The 26,077-nt window shown below is 47.8% G+C and overlaps 1 protein-coding gene across 1 annotated transcript in view; it reads left to right on the top strand.

The window, feature by feature from the left end:
• TMEM132D (transmembrane protein 132D) overlaps positions 1-25,071 on the top strand; it is an 832,282-nt gene extending 807,211 nt beyond the window's left edge. The window contains exons 6-9 of the mRNA XM_025402435.1: positions 11,885-12,090; positions 14,542-14,815; positions 17,981-18,172; positions 21,767-25,071. Coding sequence (XP_025258220.1) covers positions 11,885-12,090; positions 14,542-14,815; positions 17,981-18,172; positions 21,767-22,951 — 1,857 coding nt within the window. The 3' untranslated portion in view covers positions 22,952-25,071. The remainder of the gene's footprint in view (positions 1-11,884; positions 12,091-14,541; positions 14,816-17,980; positions 18,173-21,766) is intronic.
• Positions 25,072-26,077: the final 1,006 nt, after the last annotated feature.

Raw genomic sequence — 26,077 nt, 5'->3', positions numbered from 1 at the left:
TGGTTTTATCTGCCTCTGGTCTTTGATGATGGTGACGTACTGATGGGGTTTTGGTGTGGGCGTCCTTCCTGTTTGTTAGTTTTCCTTCTAACCGTCAGGACCCCCAGCTGTAGGTCTGTTGGAGATTGCTTGAAATCCACTCCAGACCCTGTTTGCCTGGGTGTCAGCAGCAGAGGCTACAGAAGATAGAATACTGCTGAACAGCGAGTGTACCTGTCTGATTCTTGCTTTGGAAGCTTCCTCTCAGGGGTGTACTCCACCGTGTGAGGTGTGGGGTGTCGGTCTGCCCCTAGTGGAGGATGTCTCCCAGTTAGGCTACTCAGGGGTCAGGGACCCACTTGAGCAGGCAGTCTGTCCGTTCTCAGATCTTAACCTCCGTGTTGGGAGATCCACCGCTCTCTTCAAAGCTGTCAGACAGAGTTGCTTGCATCTGCAGAGGTTTCTGCTGCTTTTTGTTGTTGTTGTTGTTGTTGTTGTTGTTGTTGTTTAGCTGTGCCCTGTCCCCAGAGGTGGAGTCTACAGAGACTGGCAGGCCTCCTTGAGCTGCTGTGAGCTCCACCCAGTTCGATCTTCCCAGGGCTTTGTTTACCTACTTAAGCCTCAGCAATGGCGGGCGCCCCTCCCCCAGCCTCGCTGCTGCCTTGCGGTTAGATCGCAGACTGCTGTGCTAGCAATGAGGAAGGCTCTGTGGGCATGGGACCCTCCCAGCCAGGTGTGGGATATAATCTCCTAGTGTGCCCGTTTGCTTAAAGTGCAGTATTGGGGTGGGAGTTACCCTATTTTCCAAGTGTTGTGTGTCTCTGTTCCCCTGGCTAGGAAAAGGGATTCCCTTCCCCCTTGTGCTTCCCAGGTGAGGCGATGCCTCGCCCTGCTTCAGCTCTCGCTGGTCGGGCTGCAACAGCTGACCAGCACCGATTGTCCGGCACTCCCCAGTGAGATGAACCCAGTACCTCAGTTGATAATGCAGAAATCACCTGTCTTCTGTGTCACTCGCGCTGGGAGCTGGAGACTGGAGCTGTTCCTATTCGGCCATCTTGCTCTGCCCCTCAGGCAATGCTTTGTGACAAAAGTCTGTCCAGCTGTGTTCACAGATTTCCATCTTTCTTCCTGCAATATGAATTCAGTAGATAAAAACTCAGGAAAGCCCCAGAGGCTATTATTTTCTTCCTGTGGGGTGCAGACTTTAGGCAGAAAAGGGAACATTAGAGAACTTTATCGTGTACTTTAAGGGAGACAGAGGATTGAGAGAGGGTAGGAGGGTGATGGTTGGAAGGTCAGAGAGACCTTGAGGCTGCTTCTTCAGTTCAGCATGTCAAGGGAGCATATTTTGAGATGTCAGTTTCTGAGCCCCAACGCAGGCAATTCACTAAGGCCAGCCCAGATTCAAGGCGAGGGCATAAGACTCCACCTCTTCAGTGGGATGTAATAAGGTCACTTTGGGGAGGACGTGAGCAGGCAGGAGAGACTGTTGTGGCCATCTTTGGAAAATGCAGTCTGCCACGTACGTTCACCTCCCAGAGTCTCAACGTTCTTTATCCAGAAGAAAAGGAGATGTAATAACACCAATCTCACAGGGCTGCTGTGAAGAACAGTGGAGTTAGTGGAATTAAAATACTGCTTTATCTTATTGTAAGACTCGCTTCTTGGTAGAGACCCTAGAAAAACAGGCATCTGTGCACAGTAGGTAGGCACAAGGACATTTGTCACACTGCATGGTTTGAAAAAGCAAAATACATGAGAATGCAAGCTCTGTGATCCATTTCATCATCATCATTACTACCATTTTTACGAATTTTGATGCCCAGTTGTTCCAGCACCACTTACTGAAAAGGCTGTCAAAAGACTTTGGCTCCATTGAGTTGCCGTTACTCCTTTGTCAAAGGTCAGTTGACTACATTTATGCAGGTGTGTTTCTGGGCTCTCTTTTCTGCCCTATTCATCCATTTATCTGTTCTTTCAGCAATACCACATTGTCTTGGCTATTACGGCTTTCCAGGCAGTCTTGAACTTGAGTCATGTCAGTCCTCTGATATTATTCTTCTGGGCTGCATCCTCACAAAAACTAACTGAAAGTGGGCCACAGAACTGAATGTAAAAATGCAAAAACGATAAAATTCCTAGAAAATAACATAGGAGAAAGTCTAGATATCATCGTGTTTGGTGATGACTTTTCAGATACAACACCAAAGGTGCAATCCATGAAAGAAAGAATTGATCACCTGTAGTTTATTAAAATTAAACACTTCTGCATATGCAGTTTTTGTTTGCAATACAAGCTTTCAACTTGAGGGAAATCAGCATGTCACTCAAAAATATGTGTTTTTGCCATAAGAATTATGTTGAGTTAAAGGGAATTAACAAGAAACAAAGGTAGGAGAAGTTCTCTCTACCCTCTCCTTTTATACCTAAATGGACGATATAAACTCTCCTTTACTGGAGATGACGCTAGACGATAATTAGCCCAGAGTTGACACAGAAAAAATCTGCAAACAAACCTTTCTCCATTAGTTTCCCCCAAATATTTACCTTTCTGTAGTTTCTAAATCATCGGAGGCCCAAGGCTATTTCCTTTCTCCTGTCATTTCTCTATAAAATTGTTGTTCTTTGTGGAAGATGCTACCTACACTCGAATTTTAGTCATCTCTTGGAGTTCCTCATTCCTAAGTTTCTTCCATGGATATAGGTGATGTAAGTGTTCATAAATTTTTATGTTTGTTTTTTTAAGAACGAAAAAGAAAAATACAGAAGCATGTCCATTCATTTACAGAGTCCCCTCATCTGTCTAACAGAGAGTCATAAAAGCTGTGTCATGGGGCTTGAACGAATACATTTACAAACAGGACTGAGAATGGTGGTTCTCAACCGGGGGTGCTCTTGCTGCCCAGGGGTTCTTTAGCAATGTCTGGAGACACTGTTGGTCATCACTGCTGGAGAGAGGGATGCTACTGGCATCAGGAGGTGGAGGCCAGGGGTGCCATTCAGCAGCCTACACTGCCCCTGACAGCCTCCTACAGCAAAGAACTCTCCAGCCCCAAATGTGGACAGGGCAGGGGCAGAGAAATGCTGGCCAGGACCAGTGCCTGGCACATGGCAAGAGCGACTTGGTTGGATTGTTTTTAAAATGATTTCCTATCAGACTGCTCATCAGTGACTGTGAGAAGACAACTGAGATCTTATGACCCAGGCCACATGGTGGACAGTTTTGAGGACAAAGAAAAGAGAACATTCACTGAATGCATTATTTCCTCTGACCCAGGAAGGGACTGAAAGTGGAAATTTGAGGTTGTGTAAAAATGTTCTGTTTTCATTTTAAAATAACAGAGCTTCCTGGGAATTTGAATTTCTGATTTTAGAAGAAAATAGGCTATAGAATATAGACTATATACAGAATCTTCTGGTATAGATGATTCCAGAAACACCAGAATATCCCCGTTCCGTGTCATAACTAAGAGGTCCGCTGTGGCTGACAGGGAAAGAGACTCAGACTTTCTTCCGGAAAGCACTGTCACTCAGCCTCAAGGAGTGCTGGTAGCAGCGCTTAGCTGCTTGAGGGTTCCTGTGTTTTGAGCTGAGTCCTGCTCTTTTTCGGGTAGCCCCAGCTATTAACAAAGATGGCGGTGGTTCAAGGGTCTGACCACTTTCACCAAAGCGGGGCTCCTCCCCACACACGCAGTCTTTGCTCCAGACCCCTCCGGTGAGCTGGCAGAAATGTTATTGAGTCTTCCTCTTGATCCAAGAGCTCCCGCTGCCTTCCTGGGTCCTTCCCTTCCTCCTTCACAGATATTACAGCCAAATGGGCCTTCTGTCTCAGCCTCTGCTCCCCAGAGACCTCACGATCGTACTGTGGCATGCGAGGGATATGAGGGCCAACTCTGGACCCGGAACAGCTTGGATTCCAATCCCAGACCCAAGGCATCCTAACTGTGTGAACTTTAGCAAGTCACCTAATCTCCTCGTGCCTCAATTTCTCATCTGCACAATGGGGATTGTGGTAATGCCTACCTTGCTGGGTTATTGTCAAAATCAAACAACTCAGTGCATGTGCACAGCTGGGAAGGCTGTCAGGTAGACAGTTGTCCTCGATGGCAGGTTTAACACCTCTGATCTGTGAAGCCCTCACTGCGCGCTGGCTCTCCCCTGAGTTTCCAGCTAGCCTCCTCTCCATGCAATGCAGGCTGGCAACTTCCTCCTGGAATAGGAAAGCAGGCTCTAGGGACTGAACGGCTGACTATATTTGTCTGCATAGTTGATTGCAGTTTCCTAGGGTTCCCATAAAAAAAAATACCAAGGAGCAGGTGGCTTACACAACAGAGCTTCATTTTCTCACAGTTGCAGATGCTAGAAGTCAGAGATTAGGTGTCTGCAGGTTTGGTGTCTCCCTGGCCTGTGGGTGGCTGCTTCTCACTGTGTTCCCCCATGACCGTTCCCCTGTGCATCCCTGGTGCCTCTCTGCCCTGAGTGCCCTGATGCCCCAATCTCTTCTTCTTAAAAGGGAACCAGGCCGAGCGCAGTGGCTCACGCCTGTAATCCCAGTGCTTTGGGAGGCCAAGGCAGGCAGATCACCTGAGGTCAGGAGTCTGAGACCAGCCTGGCCAACATGGCAAAACCCTGTCTCTACTAAAAATACAAAAATTAGCCGGGCATGGTGATGCCCACCTGTAGTTCCAGCTACTTGGGAGGCTGAGGCAGGAGAATCACTTGAACCCGGGAGGCGGAGGTTGCAGTGAGCCAAGATTGCATCACTTCACTCCAGCCTGGGTGACAGAGTGAGACTCTGTCTCAAAGAAAAAAGGACAGCAGGCATATTGTGTTAGGGGCCCATGTTAGTGACCTCATTTTTACTTAACCACCCCTATAAAGACCCTGCCTCCAAATACAGTCAGATTCATTGGAATTTAGGGAGGGAACAAAATTCAGCCCACAATAGGCTCAAGTTGCCCCTTTTTCCCTCTGCACATGGAGCATCCCTGCTGACCCGAAACCCATCTGTGGCATGTCCCTGCTCCCGGCTGTAGCATGTCCTCCTCCAGGGCGTCCATTTAAAACTGTGTCCAGCATGTCCTCCAGGGCGTCCATTTAAAACTGTGTCCAGCGTGTCCTCCAGGGCGTCCGTTTAAAACTGTGTCCAGCATGTCCTCCAGGGCGTCCATTTAAAACTGTGTCCACTGTGTCCTCCAGGGCGTCCATTTAAAACTGTGTCCACTGTGTCCTCCAAGGCGTCCGTTTAAAACTGTGTCCAGTGTGTCCTCCAGGGCATCCATTTAAAACTGTGTCCACTGTGTCCTCCAGGGCATCCATTTAAAACCGTGTCCAGCGTGTCCTCCAGGGTGTCCATTTAAAACTATGTCCAGCGTGTCCTCCAGGGCATCCATTTAAAACTGTGTCCAGTGTGTCCTCCAGGGTGTCCATTTAAAATTTGCTTATTTCTTGGCAGAAAAGTGTGTGTTGTTCATTAACAGATATACCTGAGTTAGGGAAAGTTGTTTTCCAATAAATAGCCTAGTATAATGAGCTAAAGTTCTCCTCTGATTAATTAGCCCAGTGTGGCACTGGCTACAGGACACTGAGCTTCAATTTTCTTATCTGGAAAATAGGGGTAAGGGTACCAATCTAATAGATATGTTGTGAGGATTAAGTGGAATAAGTTCTCGACACTCAGTACAGTACCTTGCATGTAGCAAACAATGAATATTAGTCACTACTATTATTGTTACCACTATTATTAATGTTATCTTTGTTTTTTGTTTGTTTGGGGTTTTTTTTGTTTTTTGGTTTTTGGTTTTTTTTGAGGCATAGTTTCACTCTTGTTGCCCAGGCTGGAGTGCAATGACATGAGTCTCAGCTCACTGCAACCTCCGCCTACTGAGTTCAAGCGATTCTCCTGCCTTAGCCTCCCAAGTAGCTGGGATTACAGGCGCCGCCACCACAGCTGGCTAATTTTTTTGTATTTTTTAGTAGATATGGGGTTTCACCATGTTGGCCAGGCTGGTCACAAATTCCTGACCTCAGGTGATCCACATCTTTAATCCAAGACCGAGACTAAGTACAAAAAGGCACTACCTAACTTGGAAATTGGATGCAAGCATTCCCATAGGATGTCTACTCCTGCCAAGTTTGAGGGGGAAAAAAAGACAGAATTTCAACATCCGTAGCTTTAGCTCTTGAAAAAAAAAAAAGGAAAGAGAGAAATATTAGAAGAACATAAATTTAACCAAGAATGTTGGTGATATTTAAATAAGATTTAAATTCATACAGCATTTAAACAGAAAAGAAGGAAATGGCATTAAATTCACATAAGTGCCGGATTATGCACACTAGAGCCAGAAATATTAACTGTATCCCCATAACGGAACAGTGCGACTGGCTGGAAATGGATTATGAAAGAAGTTCGAGAATTTTAATAGATCATCCCTTCAAACCATCAGCATTGTAAAGTGGTAGTTAATAAATTATATGACATGTACAGTTAGTCATATTTTAACAAGAAGTAATGAACAGGTCTTGCTGGCTCACCTAGACCGTTACATTTCTCCAGTTCATCTCCCAGAGGGGAAGTTTGGAGTGTCTAGCAATCTAATACAATGAACAGAGCTATGAAGGGAAGGATGGATGTCAGAATATGCTGGAAGAAGTTCTGCTCCATCCAGCTGTTGCAGGAACACATCTCAGGTTGTCTGTCCAGACCAGGATGGAGTTGGGGCCAGGTCCACTGATGGGGGAGTAGGCTTGTGTCTTCCTAAGCTCACCTAGGCTCAGGAACCTGGGTCCCAAGAGCCTAGGGGAGCTTAGGTAAGGTCTCCAGAGCCCAGATGAGGATAGGTAAGGTCCCCAGAGCCTAGGTGAACTTAGGTAATATCTCCAGAGCCCAAGTGAGGATAGGTAAGGTCCCCAGAGCCTAGGTGAGGATACGTAAGGTTCCTAGAGCCCAGGTGAGCATAGGTAAGGTTCCCAGAGCCCAAGTGAGCTTAGGTAAGGTCTCCAGAGCCCAGGTGAAGATAGGTAAGGTCCCCAGATCCCTGGTGAGCTTAGGTGAGGTCCCCAGAGCCCAGGTCAGCTTAGGTAAGGTCCCCAGAGCCCAGGTGAGGATAGGTAAGGTCTCCAGAGCCCAGGTGAGGACAGATAAGGTTCCCAGAGCCTAGGTGAGGATAAGTAAGGTCTCCAGAGCCCAGGCGAGCATAGGTAAGGTCCCCAGAGCCCAGGTGAACTGAAGTAAGGTCCCCAGAGCCCAGGTGAGCTTAGGTAAGATCCCCAGAGCCCAGGTAAGCATAGGTAAGGTCTTCAGAGACCAGCCTGATGGAAAATCATAACGGCATCTTCAGTTGTGTTCATTAGACAATGACATTCTATTTTTGCCTAGGAGACGCACAGGAATTTTCTTCCATCTCATAAAACAATGTGCTCTTTCTGAATTATCTTGGAAACACAGGCTCCCTCCCTTTCTGTTTTCTCCACTTTTGGGTGGAGACATGACTCGAGAGAAACATTTCTCTATTAGAAGAGTGGTGAGATAGACCATAAATAAAGCTGGTCAACTCTAGAGTCAAAAAGACACTGTGGGGTAGGAAGGACTGGAACCCTCAGCACCACTCTGCCCCATCAGGGCCAAGTCAGATTGGAGGCTCCATTTCACCAGTGTCTGAATTCTCAAGCGATACTAGAAATCTAAATTTCTAAGGTGAAATCATAAAAGTTTTGAATGTTGACTCAATTTTCTCCATTCTGCAACCGGTTTTATCGTCTTTTTTTTTTTCTTTTTGAGACAGGGTCTCACTCTGTCACCCAGGCTGGAGTGCAATGGCACCATCTTGGCTCACTGCAACTTCCACCTCCTGGGTTAAAGCAATTCTCCTGCCTCAGCCTTCCGAGTAGCTAGGACTACAGGTGCATGCCACCATGCCTGGCTAATTTTTTAAATATTTTTAGTAGAGACGGGGTTTTGCCATGTTGGCTAGGCTGGTCTCAAACTCCTGACCTCAGGTGATCCTTCCTCTTCGGCCTTCCAAAGTGCTGGGATTATAGGTGTGAGCCTGCGCCCAGCCCTTTTCTTTCTTTTGAGAAGTCAGCTCACCTATGAGGATTCAGTCTGAGTTAGAAATGAAGACTTAAGAGAGAACAAGCCTCCTATTAAAGACACCCTGGCCCCTGAAGCAAGGAGAACTGTGGCCAGGCCACAGAGGATTAGCCACCGGAGCTCGTGCCATTCAGCTTTTTAATCAGATTTAAGGACTTTTGCTGGTGGCAGATACTGAAGACACAAGCAGCTCCCACTCATAACCGGACCTGGGCCCATGTTTCTCCTCAGCGCCACATGTCCCCCTCTAAGCTTAACCAGCAAGGCCCCCGTCAGGGAGGACGCCCCGGTCAGGGAAGACGCCCGGGTCAGGGAGGACGCCTTGGTTAGGGAGGATGCCCCGGTCAGGGAGGACGCCCGGGTCAGGGAGGACGCCCGGGTCAGGGAGGACGCCTTGGTTAGGGAGGATGCCCCGGTCAGGGAAGATGCCCCAGTCAGGGAGGACGCCCCAGTCAGGACACCCCGGTCAGGGAGGACGCCCGGGTCAGGGAGGACGCCTTGGTCAGGGAGGACGCCCCGGTCAGGGAAGATGCCCCGGTCAGGGAGGACGCCCCAGTCAGGACACCCCGGTCAGGGAGGACACCCCGGTCAGGGAAGACGCCCGGGTCAGGGAGGACGCCCCGGTCAGGGAAGATGCCCCGGTCAGGGAGGACGCCCCAGTCAGGACGCCCCGGTCAGGGAAGACACCCCGGTCAGAGAGGACGCCCGGGTCAGGGAGGATTATCCAGGGCTCTGGGGTGTGTCCTCCACTCCCTCCGGGAATCCGTTTTCTGCAGCTGTGATAACAAATCAGCACACCACAAACCCAGCAGCTTTGTGAGACAATGGACACCCATGTATTCTCTTCCAGTTCTGAAGGTCGAAAGTCTGAAATCAGCTTCACTGGGCCGACATCAAGGTGTTGGTAGGGCTGCCCTCCCTCCGGAGGTTCTAGTGGGGAACATGCTTCCTTGCATTTTCCAGCCCCCAGAGCTGCCTCCTTCCTTCTTTGGTCTCTGCCTCCATCTTCCAGCGTCTTGTTTCTGTGGTCACAGGACCTGCTTCTCCCACTGCAGTCAAATCTCTCCCTGCCTCCCTCTTATAAGCACAGTCAGCTCCACTTAGGGCCCACCCAAGTAATCTAGGATGCTCTCCCTATCTCAAGACCCTGAATTTAAATACTGGTAACAGCCAAGACATGGAAACAACCTAAGGGTCTCTCAGTGAATGAGCGGATAAAGCAAATGTGGTGTCTATACACGGTGGAATACTATTCAGCCTTAAAATAGAAGAAAATCTTAGCATTTGCAACAACGTGGATGAATCTGGAGGACATGATGCTAAGTGAACTAGAGCCAACACAGAAGGGCAGATCCTGCATGGTATTGCTTATATGTGGGGAAAAGCCCAACTCATAGAAACAGAGTCGAATGGGGGTTTCCAGGAGCTGGGAAGTGGGGGAAATGGAGAGAGGTTGGTCAAAGGACAGAAAGTTTCAGTTATGCTGGTGAATATATGATGGGGTCCTAATGTATAGCATGACTACTCTAGTTAATAATACCGTATGGTAGACTTAGGATTTGCAAAGGCAGTGAGTCTTCCATGTTCTCACACTTACACACTATTGATGGGAATATAACATAGTATGGAAAATTAATTATGGAAAACAGTATGGAGAATTCTCAAGGAACTAAAATTCTCTACAGCAGTCCCACTACCAGTATGTACCCAAAGGAAAAAAGATCAGTACATTGAGAAAACACCTACACTCATAATTTAGACACACACTACATTTTCATAACATTTATATACAATGTACATAAATATATAATTCACATTTATGTACAATGTATATAATACTACATATAAACATACTATATATTGTATATATAATATAGTAATTTTTTATACAATACAATTTTATATTACATATATTATATATGTGTATTATATTGTGTGTATATAATACAATAAATATACAATATACTATATATACAATATATAAATATACAATATATATGGAATAAAATATTTTTCAGTTATAAAGAAGAATGAAGTCATCTCTTTGGCAGCAACATGAATGGAACTAGAGGTCATTATTTTAAGTGAATCAACTCAAAATCAGAAAGTCAAATACCACATGTTCTCACTTACAAGTGGGAGCTAAATACAGTGGACACATGGACAAAGAGCATGGAATAATAGACACTGGATGTTCAGAAGGGTTGGAGGTTAGAAGGGGTTGAGGAATGAGAAATTACTTAACGGGTACAGTGTACATTATTTGGGTGATGTTTACACTAGAAGCCTGGATTTCACCACTGTGCAATACATCCATGTGACAAAACTCCACGTGTACCCCCTAAATATATACAAATTTTAAGAAATATCTTACACACACACACACACACACACACACACACACGTGACTATGTGAGGTGATGGATGTGTGAGCTAACTTGATTTGTAATTATTTCACAGTATACATGTGTATCAGAACATCATGTGGTGCACCCTAGATTGATGCAGTTTTGTCTGCCAAGTACTTATTTGCCAATAAAGCTGGGAGGGGAAAAGATGCTTAATTTGGTCACACCCACAAAGTCCCTTTTGATGAGTAAGATAACGTTTACAGATTCCAAGGATGAGGATGTGGATATCTTTGGGAGCTATGATTTAGGCTCCCACACTCCCCCAAAGACACGTCCCAGTTCTTGTTTAGGATGAAAAGTAAAGGACTCATTGCCTTCCCCCAGGAAAGCTAGGAGACAAGACAAGAGAACAAAGTCCTTCCATTGAACTTGGTTCTTCCCATCAGCGCTGGCCATGGAGGAGCCACCTTGCACCCGGCAGAAGTTGAGAGCCTGGGCTCTGGGGCCAGACTCCCAGGGCTGAATCCTGGCTCTGCCCTTCCTGGCAGAGGAACATAGACAGGCTCCCCCGCTCCCGGCTTCCTCATCTGGAATGTGAGAACGGCAGTGGTGCCGAGCGCTGTGGTTGTTCTGAGGATGAAACGAATCCACGTTTGGATTCCCTGAAAAGCGGAACCTGTGATGTGCCCTTCAGAGTAGGCGGTTTATTTGGGGAATGATCTCTGGATGCAGAACGAGGGAATGAGCAGCAAGACAGGACACATTTCGGAAAAGCAGCAGGAGGGGCATCACTGAGCTAGCGCGCCTGGTGAGCAACTTCTGTGGAACCCCATGGAGCCCCTCTAGGGAACTCGGCAGAATCCACCCCGTGCCTGCGGGGGAAACTGGTCTGCGCATGCTCTGTTGAGGACGTTCTCAGGCTACACCCGCGTGGGAGTGAATAGAGTAGGAGCGGAAGAGGAGGGGCCAAGCAAGGTCGGCTTCCGGTGCAGTACAGTCAGCTCCCTGAGCAGCTCTTAAGAATGAGCTGTGCTGTGTGTGGGTCCCTCCTTGAGGCAAACAGCCTGGGCTTCACACCCTCCCAGGTAGTCACTGGGCAGAGAAGCGGGGTGAGCAGGACATAACTCCCAGGTAACTCTGAGGGACACAGCTCCACTCACCTAAGGGCAGTCTGCTATGGAAGATGTGGCAGGAGCTGTCGGCAACACACACGCAGCCCCTGGGGAGGAGTCCACCAACCTAGCCACAGGGACCCCAGGAAGCCTGGGTACTCAGAGAGCACCTATCATAACAGCGTCTGCTATACTTAAAAGCAACAGCCAATATCTGCTTCATACCAGGACCTCCTCCCCATAGTAAGTGACCTCTACCAGCCAGGGTGCTTCCCTTTCCTCCTCCTTGGGCCATGCAATGGGATGAAAGCTCACCTTCCCCTCCCCTTTTCTCTCTCACCTCTTCACAGGTTTCTGACAGATGTGACTACGTCTTTGTCAATGGGAAGGAAATGAAAGGCAAGGTGAATGTGATGGTGAACTTCACCTACCAGCACTTGAGCAGCCCCCTGGAGATGACGGTGTGGGTGCCCCGACTTCCGCTGCAGATAGAGGTCTCAGACACCGAGCTCAATCAGATCAAGGGCTGGCGAGTGCCCATCGTCTCCAGCAGGAGGTGGGTGTGCCCCTCAAACTCCATGACAGGCTAAGAAGTGTACAGGGTGGCAAATTCGGGCATGACTGGGTCTGAGGATGCATATGGTACCCTAAGGACCAAGTCTTCCTCCACCGCTCAGCTTTGATTTGCTCTGTGTTGGCTTCATTTTCTATCAGTGTTTTTTGGGAGGTTCCAGGCTTTCATCCTTTCTTCTCTGCAACTCCAGCAGGAAGTGCCTCCTCTCCTTCCCACTAGTTCCAGCAAAGTCCTGGATTTAAGTCTTATCCTCACTGGGATTTTGTGGCCTTCCTTATCTAGTTACTGTAGCCAAGGCCCTGGAACATACTGAGTAGCTGGACTCCCCTAACCAGAGCCAGAGGAGCTAGATGAAGAGGTGCACCAAGGCTGAATGAATGGACAAATTCTAGGAGGAGGGAAAATTGATGCTGGAAAGAAGGCGGCAGCAGATGTTCCCTGGAAGGACATCTGACAGGGTCAGCCTGACCTGAGCTGCCTCTCTGTGCTCCAGTCCAGAAGCTCTGAGCTCTCTGCCTTGGTGAAATGAGGTCTGAGCCTTGTCCACTGAGTGTCTGATACATTACTCCAATGGTGCTTGGTAGAGCCCCAGGAGTCGCCACCATCTACCATTGGGAACCACGTGAGTACCATGTAAAGACAGTGGTAGGAGCTCAGGGTCTTCACTCACAGACTTTGTCATCTCAGAGAAACCGTGTATAAGAATTCAGGTATAACGACATGTTGATTTCTAAAAGTATATGCGTTATGAGACAAGGAAATATGCCTGGAGTCTGTGTACTCGGCAGGGGGTGGAGAATTGGTGGTCATCTGAGGGATAACTTATATTCCCTCCCTTGCAAGCTCATTCCTTTGGTCCCATGACCCCTGGGAGAGGGGATGCTTCAAGGACAAAAGCTGTGTGTCTCAGGGACAGTTGGGAACTGGCTTCAGCAATGATTCTTTCTCAGTCGCTGGGGTTTCTGGTGTTGAGTTGAGGGCGTGGATTAGAGGGTGACGGTTGGTGCTACCGAGGGAAGAAACTGTAGGGGAAGATTCACCAGAGACCTGGTTGAGTCTCACCGCAGTACATCCCATACGCTGTCACAGCTGCCTGGTTCAGACATGGCAGCGGAGTGAGTGTGAGAGGGAACAGCTGCTGTTCTGATGGAGACCGAGACGGTGCCATCAAAGGGCGGACTGCACAGAAGGGACCAGATGTTGAGGGAGCAGCTGACATCTGTCTCCTTCCAAGCATCCTGGCCCTCTCTGCCTTTCTTATCACATTTGACCTCACCTTGGGTTACATATTCACCTGCTTTCTGTGCTGGGTTACAGAACCACACCATTCATCCCTGGCCTTGTCGTGTTAGCTATATCCATTCTGCCTAACATAGTGGCTTATCCCAAAGCTTAGTGGGTTAAAAATTATCCCCAAAGTTAATGTGGCTTACAAGAACAACATGCCGGCCAGGCACGGTGACTCAGGCCTGTAAGTCCCAGCACTTTAGGAGGCCGAGGCAGGCGGATGGCTTAAGCCCAGGAGTTTGAGACCAGCCTGGGCAACATAGCGAGACCACATCTCTACACAAAATTTTAAAAATTAGCCGGGCATGGTGGCTTGCACCATAGTCCAAGCTATTCAGGAGGCTGGAGTGGAAGGATTGCTTGAGTCCAGGAGTTCAAGGCTGCAGTGAGCTGAAATTGCACCACTGCACTCCAGCCTGAATGACAGAGCAAGACCCTATCTCAAAAAGAGAAAGAACAGCATGTTTATTGAACAGTTTCCGTGGATCTGGAATCCAGGCATGGCTGAGCTGGGTCTTCTGAGCAGGGGCTCTTACAGGCTGCAGCCCAGGTGTCAGTGGGCCTGGAGTCCCGTCTCAAGGCTCATGTGGGGAAGGATCTACGTGCAGGCTCACTCGCGCGGGTGCTGGCTGGTCTCATTTCCTCGCTGGTGCTGGCCAGAGTTCACTCTCAGTTTCTAGCTGGCTGGAAATCTCTACAGCTTGGCTCACAGCATGCAGCTCACTTCATCAGAGTGAGCAAGTGCAAAGAACCAAGGAAAGAAAACACAAGCAAGACAGAAGTCACAGGCTTTTCAAGTCTAGCCAAGAAAGTGACCATCCAATCACTTTTGCCCTAACTTTTTCATTGGACGAAAGAAACTAGGTCCAGCCCACACTCAAGGGGAGAGGTTTACACAAAGTAGACACCAGGAGGTGGGGGCCACTGGGAACACCTTACATTCTGCTGGCTGCACTGGCCTTGCTGATGGGACTGGTCATGCCAGAGCAGTAGTTAGTATGTCAGGTTCACCTCTGCATGTCTGGATGTAAACTCCTTGAAGTCTCATGGTCTCCTTACCTCTGCAGCCCCCACCAGGCTCCACACACAGCCCCTTACAGAGAACCAACAAGTAACTGTCTGCAAACTGTACTGCCTCTTTCACAGGCCTGCTGGGGACAGTGAGGAAGAGGAAGACGATGAGCGGAGGGGCCGCGGCTGCACCCTGCAGTACCAGCATGCCATGGTGCGGGTCCTGACGCAGTTTGTGGCTGAGGCGGCTGGCCCTGGGGGACACCTGGCCCACCTGCTGGGCTCAGACTGGCAAGTGGACATCACAGAGCTGATAAATGACTTCATGCAGGTGGAGGAGCCCAGGATCGCCAAGCTGCAAGGCGGACAGATCCTGATGGGACAGGAACTTGGGATGACCACCATTCAGGTAAAAAAATAAAAATCCCCAAAGCAAGATCTCTCTGTCTTCCCACCTCTGCTCCGCCCAGAGGAGAAACCAGCTGTTTGTCATTGCTGGGAATGGTATCTATTTTTAGGATGGCTAAATTCAAAGAAATTGTCAAGTAAACAATACAAGTGATGTTGGCTGGGTGCAGTGGCTCACGCTTGTAATCCCAGCACTTTGGGAGGCCTAGGCGGGCAGATCACCTGAGCTCAGTAGTTTGAGATTAGCCTGGGTAACATGGCAAAACCCCATCTCTACCAAAAATACAAAAATTTACCCGAGTGTGGTGGTGCGTGCCTGTGGTCCCAGCTCCTGGAGGCTGAGGTGGGAGGATTGCTTGGGCCTGGGAAGCAGAGGTTGCAGTGAACTGAGATCGTGCCACTGCACTCCAACCTGGGTGATGAAACGAGATCCCATCTCAAACAAAACCACAATACAAGTCATGTAATGATGTGATGAGAATCTCGAAATTCCTCCCATATTACTTATAGGTGAGAAACTCTGGGCTGACTCCCATGGTGGGTCATGCTTGAAACACACTATTTTGCCCAAGCCGTGGTGGGCGTTACTATCTTGGTAAACAAGCTTTTGAGGTGAGCTCATGTGATCTGAATCACAGGCACGGCCAGCAACTTCCTGCTGAGCCACTTTCCGCCGTCGAGCGTGGTCACCTAAACCTTCCCATGGCTTCTGGATATTGTGGCCGCCTCTACCGAGTCACAGCCGGCGGCCTGATGAGAACTTGAATAACTGAGACATGTGCTGAAGGAAGGAACGAAGTTATTATGCCTCCTTTTGTCTCGTGGGCCCCTTCTGCTGGGGAGCGGGTGATGGAGAGGACCAGCCACAACACTCGGGTTTTGAAACAAACACTTTTACAAAACAATGTTCTGGGAGGCTTGTAAGGGTTTGGTCATTTACCTCCCAGCTGAGAACAAAGTAGGAGTTTGTTTTCTTTCTGTATACATGTAAGGGGTGCAAGTGCAGTTTGTTACCTGGACATATTGCGTGTCTGCCTTGTTAGCATAGCCATCACCCAAATAGTGTACATCGTAGCCAAAGGAAAAGTGTATTCCCCAGCAGCTGCCCCCTCTGCAGGCAACACGATTGTCTTATCAGGCAATCTGTGAGGCTTCGAAAACACCTGTGCATGAGGAATCATCATAACTGAGACTAGATTGGATCGTGGAAGATTTAAAACATATCCATTCTAGAAAATTGGCTGGTATATCTAAAAACTTCATTTTATCCAAGGAGGAAAATAAATGGGTTTGGGCTGTAGACCAGGAGTCACATACTCTAATGATCTCTAAAAGCTGAGAAGCTACCGTCAGTGAGGAGAGTAGGCTGGGTGTGGGCTGAAAGACAGCAGCTGATTTTCCTCTGAGTGTTAGACAACAGGGAGTGGTGGGGCCTGTGGAAAAGGGGCAAGCTCTTACAGCCAAAAGCTGCCAAGAAGAAATGCAAGTCCACTGCGGCCATATGTTCCAATTTGCTAGAAAAGCTGGAAGTCTATGTTTTTATATGAAATCTTCCAGCTCTCTAAATGATGATAATTCTACCTTAAAATATGACTTATGTCAGACAAAACATATCTGCCTCATAGATGAGAGCTTGCAACCTCCATAATTGACTAAGAAGTTGAAAGACCTGAATCCCTATCATAAATCTATAGGCTAAACTGAAACTGATGTCCAGAAACTCACAGTGAGATGAGAATTTGGTATTAACATCTTCCCTTAAGTGACAATTGAAGTGCAAAGGGGAAAAGACATACCGTTCTGAAATCAGGTGTCGGGGAAGAGGAAGTGGGCCAGCTTCGCACACGTTAAACGTGAACATTATTTTGGTGAGGCATCTACTCCTGCGAGCCTTGGTTCTTTTTTTCTTTTTTCTCACTGCGCCCTCCTGAGTCATAAATTCACTAGTCCACTTTCTTCTGGGGACGCATCTCTCCTGCTCGCTGCCATTTAAATTGTCCCAGTCGGACCGGAAAGTGAAGGTGGCGTTCGGATAGAAGTATGGAGCTTTGATTCCTGGTCTTAAAGGGTCCTAGGAAAACTGCTGTCTTGACATACATCATAAATATCACCAAAAACTTGAAAAGAGAAAGAGGTCGAGAAAGCAGGAGAACAGAGAATGAAGCCCTTCCCTTCCAGAAGGTTGAGTTACACCGGGCCGCGAGGCATCTAAGACAGCTCTTTATCGTTGGGACGAAGGGTGAGAGGAGGAAGAGGTGATTCCACAGACGTTCCTCAAAAGCAGGATTAATCCCAGCACTTTGGGAGGCCGAGGCAGGTGGATCACAAAGTCAGGAGATCGAGACCATCCTGGCTAACACGGTGAAACCCTATCTCTACTAAAAACACACACACCAAAAAAAAAAAAAAAAGCAGGATTTCCTGTCCAGGGTCTAAACTGCACATAAGCCTCATTTTCCAGGTCATTCCAGGTGTCCACAGGAGAAATGAGGCTTTGGGTTGTTGGTGTCAGGCATAGACACTCAGAACCTACGTTTATCAGAATATGCCCGACGATATTCCACATCATCAGGCATCATACGCTGTGTTTCCCAAAGTGTACAGTGTGGCCTCCAGTGACACACATGATTGAGATGGACCAGCAGGATCCACCTTCCAGTTGCACATTGGTTTTCGTGTGCAAGAGAGAAAACCGTCAATATGTAACCAGTACACCCAACCCATTGTTCGCTGGTGATAGAAAGGCTTTTGAAAAAACAAATTTTAGTAAAATAAATACTTTTAAACAAAATACACACACTAAAGAGTAGAGAGATGATCTGTGATGTAGAAAAATCATAAAGTTAATAGTCAAATGAAAATGTCAGTTCCTCCTGTCCAGGATGGAGCATGGTGGGAAATGGAGCTGATGTGTGGGGTGTGAGCAGGGGCCAAGCCCTGCCTGCCCACTACTTGACACCACCTTGCTTTACGCAAAAAATGCTTTCCATTTTCTCAAGCAAAATATGTGATTTAGAAGGCGGTGTCAGTGGGAAAGACCTGTTCTCATACTTTCTGGCTCACACATTGCCCTGTAGCTGCCTGCACACCTGGCACTTCCTCCTGCAACTGGAGGCAGTGCCTGGACCACAGAGCCTTTCCTTGTCATGTCGCTTCCACCCTCCAGATCCTGTCTCCTCTGTCAGACACCATCCTCGCTGAAAAGACCATCACCGTGCTGGACGAGAAGGTGACCATCACAGACCTCGGGGTGCAGCTGGTGACAGGGCTGTCGCTCTCCTTGCAGCTCAGCCCAGGAAGCAACAGAGCCATCTTTGCCACTGCAGTGGCTCAGGAACTTCTGCAGAGGCCAAAACAGGTATGGAGGAGGGTTTGAGACACACTTCAGCAGGGGTCCCACACCAAGTGGATCACACACCAGGCAGGCACCACGCCAGGCGGGTCCCATGCCAGGCAGGTGGCACAATAGAGTGGGATCACATATCAGGTGTTTCTCCATCTGCAAAGGGAAGCAGGTGACTTATGAAGCAGGTGACTGCTCTGCCTCATGTTTCCCAGCTCCCTCATGCAGAGATGAAAAAAATAAATACAAATATACATAAGGATTGCAACATGTAAAAATGAGAAGCCACTAAGGGGCAGGAGCCCTGGAGGAAAGGCCCGCCCCTCATCCACCACAGTGCAGGTGCATGCAGGTGGTCACCTGTGCTCTCCACATCCTTCCTGCTTCCATGAGGGCATAAGGGCACGGGCAGGCTCAGAGCAGGTGCACAGCCTGCTGCCAAGGTCCTGATGGAGCAGAGCGTGACAGACCTGCTGAGTGGGGAGCCCGTGGCGGGACATCGCTTGCAGACCATTCATTGTTCAGCTCAAGGCAGAAACAGAGAATTCATGGGGATGTCAGTCACAATTTTCTTTTACTTTATTTGGAACCAGTGTGAGCTAATAGAGTGTGTTGTGTGTTTCTGTGTGTTGTATGTGTGTATTGCATGTGTTATATGTGTGCATATGTATACATGTGTTGTGTCTATATATGTTGTGTACATATGTTGTTTTTGCTTTGTGTGTCTATGTGTATGCATGTGTGTCTTGTGTCCGTATTTTGTGTTGCTTGTTTTGTGTTGTGTGTGTTGCATGTATGCTTGTGTTATATAGGCACCTGTATGCATGTATATGTGTTGTGAATATATTGTGTGTTGTATGTATGCATTGCATGTGTCTATGTATGTGTCATGTGTATACATATATGTGTGTGCTGTGGGTCTATGTATGTGTGTCATGTATGTTTTTGCTTTATGCGTGTGTGTATATGCATGTTTGTCTTGTGTCAGTATTTTGTGTTGTATGTATGTGTTGTATAGGCACCTGTGTACATGTATATGTGTATATGTTGTGAATGTATTGTGTGTTGTGTGTATGTGTGTGGTGCATGTGTTTGTATGTGGATACAATGGCTTACAAAGGGGACTGTTATAGGGGACCTTTGAAAGTAGTATGTTCTCCCTCATTAGAGGTAGATAAACATTATTTCTTAGAACATAGGAATTTGGGTGAAGCTCGCTTAACAACAAAACATGGTGGTTGCAGGTCATTAGTTCTTTGTGCCCCATGAAAAGGGATCATCTTCATGTGGGCAGCTGGAATCCCTCCAGCCCAAATGGGCTATTGTTCTGACTGCTTCCCTTCTGGATCCAGAGCCTTTTCTGCACACTCTCCCTCAGCAGGATGAGGTACCAGGCCTGCCCTGCCTTCGTGCACCAGCAGCGGCTGTGACCATGTTCAGAGGAGGCAGGAGTGCCCCACTGGACTTGCCAAGAGGCACAAAGCGCCTTCCCACTTTCCCAGCCTGCACCTGTCATGTAATGCTCCCCTCTCAGGCATGAGCTAATCTCCTAGTCCTTATACTACAGTCTTTGTTTGCAGAGTTTTTGATTAGAAAACACTTGAAAGTGGATGATCCCAATAACAGGATTGAATTTTTGGGCAAAGCAAACCTCCTTTTCTCAAGGAAGAATGCCAGCCGAGAGGCAAGTTACAGATGGCAATGAAGAAATAACCTGAGGCTTTTCACTGTCTTTGTGGGTGATAACATCAGCTGACCACCAGCTAGGCATTAAGGAAGGGATAAGATGCAGCTAGAAGGCGGCCAGAAAGCTAATCCGTTCCTGACATGCAGAGCTAAACATGCTACCCTGAGATTTGCTCCATAGGTGGTTTGCAGGGCTCTCACTCCCTGCCTGCAACTTGGCTCTGACAGTGGTAGTTTCAAGAACTCCGTTGTGCATTTGAATGTTCTGCTTAGATTTCGTGGCAGATTGAGAGAACCTGGTAAGTCAGTGTCATGTCCAGTAGCTTTTGCACTGTGCCTTGGCAAGGTTCTCCACTTAGCAGGGAGTCCAAGCCAATGTCTAACAGCGTAAGTATTTCTTGGCTGAGCTGAAGGAAGGAGCAGAGGCCACCAGCCACATTTGAGGAGCCTTTCTTCTTACTTCCAAAGACTAAATAACAACTGTGTAAAATTACTTCTGTCATGGTCAGGGGCCAGTGGGTTGTAAGAGAAAAAAGTCCACCCAAGGAAAAGCTTAAATAACAAAGGTTGTGTTATGAGGATTGGAGGGATCTCACAGAACCCAGCTGCAAGACCTTGGAGGAAAGGGAAGGTCAACACTCTCATGCCCACTCTCTCTCTCTCACCTGTGTTTTTACTTTGGTCTAACTCATTATTGTCTTCCTATGGATAAATGCCATGCCCAAACATTTGCTTACACGTAGTCCATAAGAGGGCTTCATTCCCAATTTTATATGAGCCCCCACCACACAGCTTCTCAACCTGACTTTGCCAGTCTTGTCTTTCTGGTTTCAAGTTTGAGACAGAAAGAGAAAGAGAGAGACAGAGGGCGAGAGTCATGCTGGCTGGCTCAGCGTTGCTGAGATTGATGGCTCTAATGGCAGCAGCTGTCTCGTTCCAATCAGCTGTTGCTGTGGCCCAGCGGGCAGGGTCAGGGGCCGCCTAGTGCTGTTCATCATCTCGGGCTTGGGGTGGAGCAGGTTCTCCGAGAGGGAGGGAGGAGGGAGGAAGCAATGGATCTGCCGCTGCGCTGTCAAGCATAATGACATCTTCACCAAAATTAAAGGCTGGCATGAAATTGGAGGTTATCTCCAATGATCTGCCCGGTCAAACTATTTGCAAAGAAAGTTGGTCTAAATCAACAGAGTGAAAACAGCAAGAGACTGAGAGGTACACAAACCCCGGCTCTGGCTGCTTTTTGGTCTTCCAGTTTCCTCCAGTTGGGCTGGGTGAAGAAAGAGACGAAGACTCTCCAATCAAGATGCTTTCCCTCTCCTGTTGTCAGGCCTAACTACTCCCCTTCAAGCCAAGACTATGTCCTGAGGTCAGGACAGATCTACTCCTGCAGGCTCAGAAAAGACAGGGCTGGCCAAACCACAGCCTGCAGCCCTGCAGTGGGATCTCATCTAGATCAGACGCTTTTATCTGTGTTGCCAGTAATCAGTAGAGACTCAGTATTACAACTTATAAATAATGTAATAAATATTTTTCATTTGAATGCGTAACACTTGTAAATGATTCCACTCACCATTTCCTTTGTCGTGCAATTTATTATTGTTCAGAAGTCGATTCTGAATGGCCCAAGGGCCCATCTTCCTTTTAACACCTACGGGAGGAAAAAAAAAAAGCAAAATCTTCTTATGGATTGTTTAATACCGACCCTCTTTTGTCATTTCGTTGTTTTATTTTGCGTTTTTGCATCTTTGTGAGAATTCGTTTTCTTTTATACTCTTGGTACTTCTTATCGCTTATTTCTACACTGTTTGAAAGGCTTGTCTTTGTTCTCGTAGCAATATTTTTCCATAGTGTGTCTACTGTACTAAGACTTGGGGCTCAATGAGCCTTTTGGCCCATTTTAATTAACTTACATATTTTTCTCAATAGGAAGCAGCCATCAGTTGCTGGGTCCAGTTCAGTGATGGCTCAGTCACACCCTTGGATATTTATGATGGGAAAGACTTCTCCTTGATGGCCACATCTTTGGATGAGAAGGTGGTCTCCATCCACCAAGACCCCAAATTCAAGTGGCCCATCATTGCTGCAGAAACTGAAGGACAAGGCGCTCTGGTCAAGGTGGAAATGGTTATTAGTGAATCCTGCCAGAAATCCAAGCGGAAGAGTGTGTTAGCTGTTGGAACAGCAAACATCAAAGTTAAATTTGGCCAAAATGATGCTAACCCCAACACCAGTGACAGCAGACACACAGGGGCAGGGGTTCACCTGGAAAACAATGTCAGTGACAGAAGGCCCAAAAAACCCTTGCAGGAATGGGGGAGTCAGGAAGGACAGTACTATGGCAGTTCTTCCATGGGACTCATGGAGGGACGGGGCACCACGACAGACAGGTCCATCCTGCAGAAGAAGAAAGGCCAGGAAAGCCTTTTCGATAACGACAGCCACTTGCAGACTGTCCCCAGTGACCTCACCAGCTTCCCAGCCCAGGTGGACCTCCCCAGAAGTAATGCGGAAATGGATGGGAATGACCTTATGCAGGCATCCAAAGGGCTGAGCGACTTAGAAATTGGGATGTATGCTTTGTTGGGTGTCTTCTGTTTGGCCATTTTGGTCTTCTTGATAAATTGTGTGACCTTTGCTTTAAAATACAGACACAAACAGGTTCCCTTCGAGGAGCAGGAAGGGATGAGTCACTCTCATGACTGGGTTGGGTTAAGCAACCGGACAGAGCTGTTGGAGAATCACATCAACTTTGCCTCCTCGCAAGATGAGCAAATCACTGCCATTGACAGGGGCATGGATTTCGAGGAAAGTAAATATCTCCTCAGCACAAACTCCCAAAAAAGCATCAATGGGCAGCTGTTCAAACCTTTAGGACCCATCATCATCGATGGGAAAGACCAGAAAAGTGATCCCCCAACATCCCCTACCTCAAAAAGGAAAAGGGTGAAATTTACCACCTTCACCGCCGTCTCCTCTGACGACGAGTACCCCACCAGGAACTCCATCGTGATGAGTAGCGAGGATGACATTAAGTGGGTCTGCCAGGATCTGGACCCTGGGGACTGCAAAGAGCTGCACAACTACATGGAGAGATTACATGAAAATGTGTAAGCCACACGCAGACATTGGTTCTCACTCACCTTTCAGCCTTTAATTCCAGGATGTGTAGCAACGGTGACCCCGGAAGAGAAACAAAGCAACAGGACAAAATAAGGATGACACTGTCCATGGAGCCTCAGCCAATGACCCCGGTTCAGCAGCGAGGCCTGGAGTCCGCATCGACGCACACATTCCAGAGTACAGTGTCTTGCTTAAGAGGTTTATCATGCATGGCAAGATTTTTCAGACTTGAAACAAAAACGAGTTTGGAATCACTGAGCATCTGAGTTTCCAGGAAAGAATAGCCTCTCTCTCTCTCTCTCTCGAATCAAAGCAATTTGGATATTGTAAAATCCACATGGCTCCAATATTCGATATTGCAGACTACGGGAGAAAAGCGCAACTCAGGTGGAGCATCCATGGATCAATGGGAGGAAGCTGTCCTCGAAACCGGAGCAGCACATCTCGCTGTGAGCGAGATCACGGGCGGTCCAGTGCCGCCGTCCGCTGGGGGAGGCATGACTGGGAGTCATTGTCTCTCAAAGGCTGGGCCAGAGCTGGCTCAGATCATGGGCAGGCCAAGGCAGTGGCTGACAAGGACTGAAAGGGAACATGTGGGCTAACAGGCCACAAATACCTTTGTAACTACATGCCAAGGACAAATACACGGACACAAATCCTCTGAGCCCTTCAGGGCACTTCTTTATTTGTAAACTTAAGGATACTGGGCATAGAATTTGAATCAGGTTCAAAGAACCAGGCTCTTTTGATTCCTATCAAGTTCACAATGTATCCATTTCTATTCCTCCACTGCATTGCCACCCTCCCCAGAGCCGCTGGTCACCCGTGGGTAGGGGAGGGAGAGGGCAGTTTCTAGTGTTAGCTGAGTCTTTTTTCTCCCTCTGGGTTTTGTGTCAACTCCCAAGTGACATTCTATAAAGAAGCTCCCCCCACAGACCTGGGCGTATGTCCCACGCTGTCCGTCTTTGAAGAGGCTGGTCTCTGGGCATGGGCGGTACTCACAGTGAATTCCACCCCAGGGGACACTCCCTTCCTTTTCTAGAAAGAAAACAGGGCCACTTGGGACGGGTCTTTCACTGTTCATGGCAGATCTCCTGTCCAAGAATGTGCCCTCGAGGCTGTTGAGACAAATCTGGGTGCCTGTGTGGAATGTGCAGGACGTGTGGAGTTGGGGGGTTCTGGGTGTGGACGCGGTGGGTCCAATAGGAAGCCTGGCCTCGCACACACCGGACAGCACAGAAGCCTTCTTCGCCTTGGAGGTGTGAAGGGATGAGGGGCGTCTGCGTGTGGTGGAGATGCAGGTCTGCAAGCACTTGGTCCTGCAGTCAGCCCCAAAAGGTTTCGCATTGCTTGAGATCAGCATGACTCAGGATATCCCTGAATCCCCTCACTTATGGAGCCTATGAAGATGGGGAGAAGGAGACATCAGCGAATTCCTGCCCCATATCACGCTCACTCCAAGGTAGAGAATGGTGTGTTGGGTGCCAGCCAGATAGGATCCTGAGAAAGATGGTAGGGGGCAGCGGGTGGAGGGCAGAAGAGGCCGTGCTGTTGAATCCATTCCATTTTTCACTCTTTGTCATTTTCTTTCTCTCTGCTCTTTCGATGTCTGTTTTCCAGTCTGTTTGTGTGTCTCTGTATCTCTCTCCTCCTTTGAACCTATCTCCCTGCTTCCTCTCTGTCTCTAATTTTGAGTGTGTGTCTTTACGCCTTCTCCCTCTCCATAGAATTGAATTCTCTTTAGATCATGTGTGTGTAAATTTCACCAGTTTACCCTTCCAACCTTAGCCCTCTCCCCTGCAACTGTGGTGCTATCAGTTTGCTCTTGAGACTGGGGTTTCTGCAGCCAGTAAGTCACCTGCTCTTGTCCGCAAGCTTACCTACCTTGTTTGGTTGGGTGATTAAGCTGTCACCCCTTTTGATGAGAATCCTTTGCTTTCAGTAATGTCCTCATATTTCTTTCCATTCTTACCTGTGTCATGTTCTGTTGAGTAATGCAGCCACTGCCCGCTCCCAAATCCATCTACGTGTAGAATGTACTGTAGATTGTAAGAATGTAATATATATTTATAAATTTACTGACTGTAAATATAAAGTTTGCATTCAGTGGCTTTATGGCTGTCCTTTGTCCTTCTCCATGCTGACCCCCTCCAAGGGGCTTGCATCAATCGCAAATGGCTCTGCAAAAGCTGTGGCTCTAAATGAAATGCAGATTTAAGGATCCCAGCACAATCCAATTACACCCTTACATCGTGTAGTGCTGCTCTCTGCATCGAGGGGATGTTGACACGTGATGACAAAGTGCATTGTGTACTAAGTGTCTCTCCTTCAGGACCTGAAAGGATTTGCAAATAAATCACACGTGCAATCCTCTCCTAAAAGCCTACTGACTGATAGTGGTAAGTGGAAACTGTGGCAGGCAAGCATGTATTCCAGCCTTCTTTTGGGCTGGAGTGAGGAAAATTTTCCGTCCTTCCTTTGGGTCTTGAGTGTACATACACACAGTAACTCTGGGCTGGGTTAAAAAGTTGATTGTAGATTCCTTTATCAACTGCAGCCCCAAGACAATTCTACATAACAAGAAGTTGCATGGAATCCTTATATTCATGCAAACAATAGCAAGTGATAGATCAATCTTTTACTCAGCCAGTATTTACTGAGCAGCTACTCTGTACCAGGAATAGCTGCGAGCACTAGAGACAGAGTCATACATACAGCAAACGCACATGCACTTTCAAAAACCTTACTTACATCTATTTGGGTGGGGGGAATAAACAGCACACAAAATAATTTCGGATAGTCTGGGGTTTTTGTTTTTGAGACAGGGTCTTGCTCTGTCTTTTCGCCCAGGCTGGAGTGCAGTGGCACAATCTCAGCTCACTACAACCTCTGCCTCCTAAGCGCTGAAGTGATCCTCCCACCTCAGCCTCCCGAGTAGCTGGGACTACAGGCACATGCCACCACACTCAGTGAACTTTTGTAATTTTTGTAGCTATTGGGGGTCTTGCTGTGTTGCCCAGGCTGATCTTGAACTCCTGGGCTCAAGCAATCCTCCCACTTCGGCCTCCCAAAGTGCTGGGATTACAGGTGTAAGCCACGGAACCCAGCCAGTCATAA

Source organism: Theropithecus gelada, chromosome 11 (genome assembly GCF_003255815.1).
Source record: "Theropithecus gelada isolate Dixy chromosome 11, Tgel_1.0, whole genome shotgun sequence".
NCBI lineage: Eukaryota > Metazoa > Chordata > Mammalia > Primates > Cercopithecidae > Theropithecus > Theropithecus gelada.
The sequence above is the reverse complement of the archived record's forward strand: the minus strand, read 5'-3'. Positions and strand labels throughout refer to the sequence as shown.